We start from the raw sequence: 7,500 nt of genomic DNA on the forward strand, positions 1-7,500 counted from the left end.
CCTTAAATGGTGCAGCAGTTCCATTCTGGCTCCTCAGGCATCGGAACTGCTGCTCCATTTAAGGTGGAACGGGAAAATTCGAACTAGAAGCTGGTGAATATCTGCCTTCAGCTTCATATCACTGAAGAATTAGTGGTGGGTGATAATAAATAATTGCCCCCCTCTTTGAAGATCATATGATCCCTAAATGTAACTAAAGCCCAGCAGTGAGGAGCTGAACTTTACCCTCCTCTGCTGTCACTGCAGACTGGCAGGGTCGCCTACAGAGCAGCGCTGGTAGCTGTTAATGAAGTGATGCTCTGTTTATTTGAGGGTCCCATTTCAGAGGAAGATTTGAAATCTGCTTCACCTTGCGGGACGACGCTGACTGTTTTCCGTCTGCAGACAGCAGAGCAGCTGGTGGTCTCTCCACAGGACAGTCCTGCAGAGAAACGTTCACCTTCTCTTCGTAATGCTGGAAATCCTCCGCCTCTATATCACGATCCTGCCTGCAGAGAGACGCACAGATAAACTGTAAATGCTACTAATTGTCTTTAATGTTGTTAAGTCTTTACTTTGACCCTTCACTCCGTCCACAGCAGGGCAGGCTGAAGCCCAGCTGCAGTGCTGTATGAGCTCTGACAGAATCTGTGACTGTAGCTCTCGTTCAAATAAAGCGTTTAAACGTCTGTTAAAGCAAAAACTATGGATAAAACAACCAGCAGCAAACTAACAACAGCAGCAGCTGGTGGAGCTCCAGTTCCCCTCGAGAACCTCCACTGGAACAAGAACCTACCACTGGAACAAGAACCTACCACTGAATAAACAAGAGAGAGATACAGTCACAGAGGAGCTGAACCGGCTGTGTGTGTGTGTGTGTGTGTGTGTGTGTGTGTGTGTGTGTGTGTACCTGCTGATGTAAGTGTAGCTGATGCAGCCGGTGAAGTTCTGTATTCTGCTGTGTGGAGATCCTCCATAGTAGAACGCTTTCAGAGTGCTGTCGGACTGAGAGGGATCCGGATTCTTCTTCTCCTGCTTATCTCTGTCATCAATCACAATCTGATACCTACAGAGATCATCAATCAAACCTCTTTCAAAACCAAAACCCCTCTCAGTACAACTGAAACCCCTCCCAGTACAACAAAACTCCTCACAATTCAACCAAAACTCCTCCCAGTACATCCAAAACCCATCCCAGTACAACCCTAACTCCTCACAATTCAACCAAAACCCCTCCCAGTACAACAAAACCCCTCCTAGTACAACCAAAACCCATCCCAGTACAACCCTAACTCCTCACAATTCAACCAAAACCCCTCCCAGTAAAACAAAACCCCTCCCAGTACAACCGTAATTCCTCACAATTCAACCAAAACTCCTCCCAGTACAACAAACCCCCTCCCAGTACAACAAAACCCCTCCCAGTACAACTGTAACTCCTCCAAGTACAATGAAACTCATCCCAATACAATGAAACTCCTCCCAGTACAACCTACATTTTGCTGAATGCTGTGTTAATGCTCTAAACTGTTAACATGGATGCTGAAATGAAAAGAACGATTTCCCATGTTGGAGAACAGCTGGGAAAGAAGGGTTTTGGGAATAAAAATGTGCAGTTCTTACTTCTGCTTGGTGACTGAGGCCACCAGGAAATGAGGTCGTCCATCACTGTAGTTCTTTTTGTGTGATTTGACTTTGGTTCCTCTGGAGTGGAGAACAACGGCGCCGTTCTCCAGCGAGAGAGAGAACTCATCCGACTGAAACAGAGCCACACATTGATTTATCAGTCTACTCAGGCTTTAGCAGAGCTCAGTAACACTGAGATTAATAACTGATCATCACATTGATTTATCAGTCTACTCAGGCTTTAGCAGAGCTCAGTGATGCTGAGATTGTAAGTATTCTGAAAGTCGTCTTCTAAAATGTATAAAGTAACTGTATTCTGAATACAGCCTTTACAAAATGTAACCTGGACCAAATCCAGATATTTCATTTCTTCATTGTGAATCCATATTTTCAAGATCTGTATTCCGTAATATCCTAATCCTGAGTAATAGTGACGCACCCCTTCGCTGTGGTAGAAGAGCAGGCCGGAGGGCTGCAGCGTTTTGAAGTTCAGTCCTCCCTCAAACGAGCTGAATGGGGAAATCTTGGCTGTGGAGCCCAGGTAACCCTCACCTGTGAAATACGCCTGACGGGACATCTGCACACAGCAAACAAACAAACAAATCAAAGTAAACGTAGTGTGAACACCAGACCCGAATCAGGATAACAAAATCTTCTAAATCATGAAATCATAACGGAGATGAAGTATTTTTTTCTGTGTTAAAATGTTCTGGTTCTACAGGCTCTAATTCTGTGTGTGGGTGTGTCCATCACATAAGTCCAGCCCCCTTTCTGCCCACTTTACTTTGATAGGCTTTAAGTCATTTCGAATCCAACCTATTCTCTGGTGGCTAAGCTAATGCTAACCGGCTCCTCTCTCCTAGTTAGCAACAACATTTAACATGTATCAATTGTTGGATAGAAAATGGATTTAATCATGGATTGAAAATCATGCACTGCATTCAGTTACTTGGTGACTAAAGTATTAATTTGGTTGTTTTCTCTTTTTGAAATATGAGATGGAACAAAAGTGACAAAAGTATGTAAAATAGGTGTTTGAGCTACACACAAAAGATTCCTCCGGGCAGCCACTGCTGATGCCGATGGTTCCAGGCTCCTCCAGCAGGTTAAAGTCTTTCTTCTGGAACTGGAAACCCTTCACACAACCTTTCAGACCCACCAGAGAGGACAGCTCAGGCCTACAGAGCAAACACACAAACACATACGAACTGTCAGCCTACCTACTGACATTAGTGCAGCTGATGCAGTGAAGGTGGTGATATTAGTGCAGCTGATCCAGTGAAGGTGGTGATATTAGTGCAGCTGATCCAGTGAAGGTGGTGGTATTAATGTAGCCGATACAGTGAAGGTGGTGATATTAGTGCAGCTGATGCAGTGAAGGTGGTGATATTAGTGTGGCTGATCCAGTGAAGGTGGTGATATTGGAGTAGCTGATGTAGTGAAGATGGTGATATTAGTGCAGCTGATCCAGTGAAGGTGGTGATATTAGTGCAGCTGATCCAGTGAAGGTGGTGGTATTAATGTAGCTGATACAGTGAAGGTGGTGATATTAGTGCAGCTGATGCAGTGAAGGTGGTGATATTAGTGTAGCTGATCCAGTGAAGGTGGTGATATTAGTGCAGCTGATGCAGCGAAGGTGGAGATATTAGTGTAGCTGATGCAGTGATGGTGGTGATATTATCATGGCTGATGCAGTGAAAGTGGTGATATTCCCATGGCTGATGCAGTGATGTTGGAGATATTAGTGCAGCTGATCCAGTGAAGGTGGTGGTATTAATGTAGCTGATACAGTGAAGGTGGTGATATTGCCATAGCTGATCCAGTGAAGGTGGTGATATTAGTGTAGCTGATGGTGATATTAGTGCAGCTGATGCAGTGATGGTGGTGATATTAGTGTAGCTAATACAGTGATGGTGGTGATATTAGTGTAGCTAACACAGTGAAGGTGGTGATATTAGTGCAGCTGATGCAGTGATGGTGGTGATATTAGTGTAGCTAATACAGTGAAGGTGGTGATTTTAGTGCAGCTGATGCAGTGAAGATTACCTGGACAGCAGAAGGCTGGATGGAGCTCCTCCGATGTAAATATCAGAGAAAGGCAGTGGTTTCTTCTCGTTCTCCATCGACTTCACAAAAGTTCTGTCCACCAGCAGAATTATCTTCTTAGAGAAGTGATAAATCACTGACACCTGGAGCAATTACACACAGCAGGTAATTACTGACACCAGGGGTCAATTACTGACCATAAGGGAACACAGACAGTGAGGTAATTACTGACACCTAGAAACAATTACTGACCATAAGGGAACACAGACAGTGAGGTAATTACTGACACCAGGGGTCAATTACTGACCATAAGGGAACACAGACAGTGAGGTAATTACTGACACCTAGAAACAATTACTGACCATAAGGGAACACAGACAGTCATTACTGACAGTGGGGTAAGAGGGGTAATCAAAGAGTGTTTAAACAGGTGTGCAGTTACAGGTGATATTGTTGAGGCCAGAGCACACCGATGGGACAAACAGGAACGAACACAGGTGATTGGTTGAAGTGCCACACTCTTGTTTGGTTGTTGTGGCTCTAGAATGTTCTTTTCCCTTCACTCTAGTTCATTTTACTCGTAAGCTCCTATTCTAAACGTTCTAAGGACACCTGCTAATATGGAATATTCGTATCCGTTCGTGTTTGTCCTGTCGGCGTATTCTGGCCTTTAGAAAATGAACCTCGTGATATCTGGCGTCGTTTATCTTCAGTTTGGGCAGGTCGCTCTCCATGATGATGGGACCATCAGCAAAGCCGAAATCGTACACCAGACGCAGGAATCCGTTTTTCAGCTCGAGCACAAAGAAATTCTCCTGAATAAATCGACACAAGACATTCAGCCAAAGAGAGCAGCTTAAAGAAACTCAGGTGAGGAGAACCTCACTCAGCAGGAGGGTTCAGACTCTGTATCGTTACCTGATTAAAGACTCGTAATAAATCCATATTCACCTGGTTGACCATGAGGAAGAGGATGCCGTCGTTGGCGACTGTTCGGACTTCGATGTCGAAGCGGGTGACCACTCCGATTCTGCCCCGTCTCTCGATGTTATTGACCAGAGCGTAACCCATTCCATCAAACAGATAACTCGTCGCACGGCCCTGAGTGAACGCCAGCTTATGTCTGCAGAGAGAGAAAATATTGTTAGCCGTTATAATGACGAGTTGTTCTGTAACATCCTGTCCTGCCCTCATCACCGTCTGCTCCCCTCTTGTTTCCCTTCCCTAGCTATGTGCTTTTGTTTTCGTTCCTGTCTCTCCCCTGTCCTGCCTCCTGCCTGTCTCTCTCATGGCTGGCGTGAGAGACTTAAATCTTGTAAATAAGTTGTTGCTGCTGGGTTTGAAGTGTGCGCACATGTTGTTGGTGTCATTTTCAGTGACAGATGAAACACTGACAGATCAGGTTAAAGAGTCATAGAGTTTTAATGAAGCTCTGAGTTAAAGAGTCGTAGAGTTTTAATGAAGCTCTGAGTTAAAGAGTCGTAGAGTTTTAATGAAGCTCTGAGTTAAAGAGTCGTAGAGTTTAACTGAAGCTCTGAGTTAAAGAGTCGTAGAGTTTAACTGAAGCTCTGAGTTAAAGAGTCGTAGAGTTTTACTGAAGCTCTGAGTTAAAGAGTCGTAGAGTTTAACTGAAGCTCTGAGTTAAAGAGTCGTAGAGTTTTACTGAAGCTCTGAGTTAAAGAGTCGTAGAGTTTTACTGAAGCTCTGAGTTAAAGAGTCGTAGAGTTTAATGAAGCTCTGAGTTAAAGAGTCGTAGAATTTTAATGAAGCTCTGAGTTAAAGAGTCGTAGAATTTTAATGAAGCTCTGAGTTAAAGAGTCGTAGAGTTTTAATGAAGCTCTGAGTTAAAGAGTCGTAGAGTTTAACTGAAGCTCTGAGTTAAAGAGTCGTAGAGTTTTAATGAAGCTCTGAGTTAAAGAGTCGTAGAGTTTTAATGAAGCTCTGAGTTAAAGAGTCGTAGAGTTTAACTGAAGCTCTGAGTTAAAGAGTCGTAGAGTTTTACTGAAGCTCTGAGTTAAAGAGTCGTAGAGTTTTAATGAAGCTCTGAGTTAAAGAGTCGTAGAGTTTAACTGAAGCTCTGAGTTAAAGAGTCGTAGAGTTTTACTGAAGCTCTGAGTTAAAGAGTCGTAGAGTTTTACTGAAGCTCTGAGTTAAAGAGTCGTAGAGTTTTAATGAAGCTCTGAGTTAAAGAGTCGTAGAGTTTTAATGAAGCTCTGAGTTAAAGAGTCGTAGAGTTTTAATGAAGCTCTGAGTTAAAGAGTCGTAGAGTTTTACTGAAGCGCTGAGTTAAAGAGTCGTAGAGTTTTAATGAAGCTCTGAGTTAAAGAGTCGTAGAGTTTTAATGAAGCTCTGAGTTAAAGAGTCGTAGAGTTTAACTGAAGCTCTGAGTTAAAGAGTCGTAGAGTTTTACTGAAGCTCTGAGTTAAAGAGTCGTAGAGTTTAACTGAAGCTCTGAGTTAAAGAGTCGTAGAGTTTTACTGAAGCTCTGAGTTAAAGAGTCGTAGAGTTTAATGAAGCTCTGAGTTAAAGAGTCGTAGAGTTTAATGAAGCTCTGAGTTAAAGAGTCGTAGAGTTTTAATGAAGCTCTGAGTTAAAGAGTCGTAGAGTTTTACTGAAGCTCTGAGTTAAAGAGTCGTAGAGTTTAATGAAGCTCTGAGTTAAAGAGTCGTAGAGTTTTACTGAAGCTCTGAGTTAAAGAGTCGTAGAGTTTTACTGAAGCTCTGAGTTAAAGAGTCGTAGAGTTTAATGAAGCTCTGAGTTAAAGAGTCGTAGAGTTTTACTGAAGCTCCGAGTTAAAGAGTCGTAGAGTTTAATGAAGCTCTGAGTTAAAGAGTCGTAGAGTTTAACTGAAGCTCTGAGTTAAAGAGTCGTAGAGTTTAATGAAGCTCTGAGTTAAAGAGTCGTAGAGTTTTACTGAAGCTCTGAGTTAAAGAGTCGTAGAGTTTTACTGAAGCTCTGAGTTAAAGAGTCGTAGAGTTTAATGAAGCTCTGAGTTAAAGAGTCGTAGAGTTTTACTGAAGCTCTGAGTTAAAGAGTCGTAGAGTTTAATGAAGCTCTGAGTTAAAGAGTCGTAGAGTTTAATGAAGCTCTGAGTTAAAGAGTCGTAGAGTTTAATGAAGCTCTGAGTTAAAGAGTCGTAGAGTTTTACTGAAGCTCTGAGTTAAAGAGTCGTAGAGTTTAATGAAGCTCTGAGTTAAAGAGTCGTAGAGTTTTACTGAAGCTCTGAGTTAAAGAGTCGTAGAGTTTAATGAAGCTCTGAGTTAAAGAGTCGTAGAGTTTTACTGAAGCTCCGAGTTAAAGAGTCGTAGAGTTTAATGAAGCTCTGAGTTAAAGAGTCGTAGAGTTTAACTGAAGCTCTGAGTTAAAGAGTCGTAGAGTTTAATGAAGCTCTGAGTTAAAGAGTCGTAGAGTTTTACTGAAGCTCTGAGTTAAAGAGCCGTAGAGTTTTACTGAAGCTCTGAGTTAAAGAGTCGTAGAGTTTAATGAAGCTCCGAGTTAAAGAGTCGTAGAGTTTTACTGAAGCTCCGAGTTAAAGAGTCGTAGAGTTTACTGAAGCTCCGAGTTAAAGAGTCGCAGAGTTTAATGAAGCTCTGAGTTAAAGAGTCGTAGAGTTTTACTGAAGCTCTGAGTTAAAGAGTCGTAGAGTTTTACTGAAGCTCTGAGTTAAAGAGTCGTAGAGTTTAATGAAGCTCCGAGTTAAAGAGTCGTAGAGTTTTACTGAAGCTCTGAGTTAAAGAGCCGTAGAGTTTTACTGAAGCTCTGAGTTAAAGAGCCGTAGAGTTTTACTGAAGCTCCGAGTTAAAGAGTCGTAGAGTTTTACTGAAGCTCTGAGTTAAAGAGTCGTAGAGT

The 7,500-nt window shown here is 42.5% G+C and overlaps 1 protein-coding gene across 2 annotated transcripts in view; it reads right to left on the reverse strand.

The window, feature by feature from the left end:
- The window catches only part of lama4 (laminin, alpha 4), a 49,890-nt gene that overhangs the window by 7,887 nt on the left and 34,503 nt on the right, over window positions 1-7,500 (reverse strand). For both annotated transcript variants that reach the window (XM_036582547.1, XM_036582546.1), the window contains exons 25-32: window positions 4,603-4,774; window positions 4,335-4,466; window positions 3,652-3,794; window positions 2,654-2,783; window positions 2,045-2,182; window positions 1,603-1,736; window positions 890-1,045; window positions 350-488 (exon numbers count right to left, since the gene is read on the reverse strand). In XM_036582547.1, the coding sequence (XP_036438440.1) occupies window positions 350-488; window positions 890-1,045; window positions 1,603-1,736; window positions 2,045-2,182; window positions 2,654-2,783; window positions 3,652-3,794; window positions 4,335-4,466; window positions 4,603-4,774 (1,144 nt within the window). The remainder of the gene's footprint in view (window positions 1-349; window positions 489-889; window positions 1,046-1,602; window positions 1,737-2,044; window positions 2,183-2,653; window positions 2,784-3,651; window positions 3,795-4,334; window positions 4,467-4,602; window positions 4,775-7,500) is intronic.

Source organism: Colossoma macropomum, unplaced genomic scaffold (assembly GCF_904425465.1).
Source record: "Colossoma macropomum unplaced genomic scaffold, Colossoma_macropomum, whole genome shotgun sequence".
In the NCBI taxonomy this organism is placed as follows: Eukaryota; Metazoa; Chordata; class Actinopteri; order Characiformes; family Serrasalmidae; genus Colossoma; species Colossoma macropomum.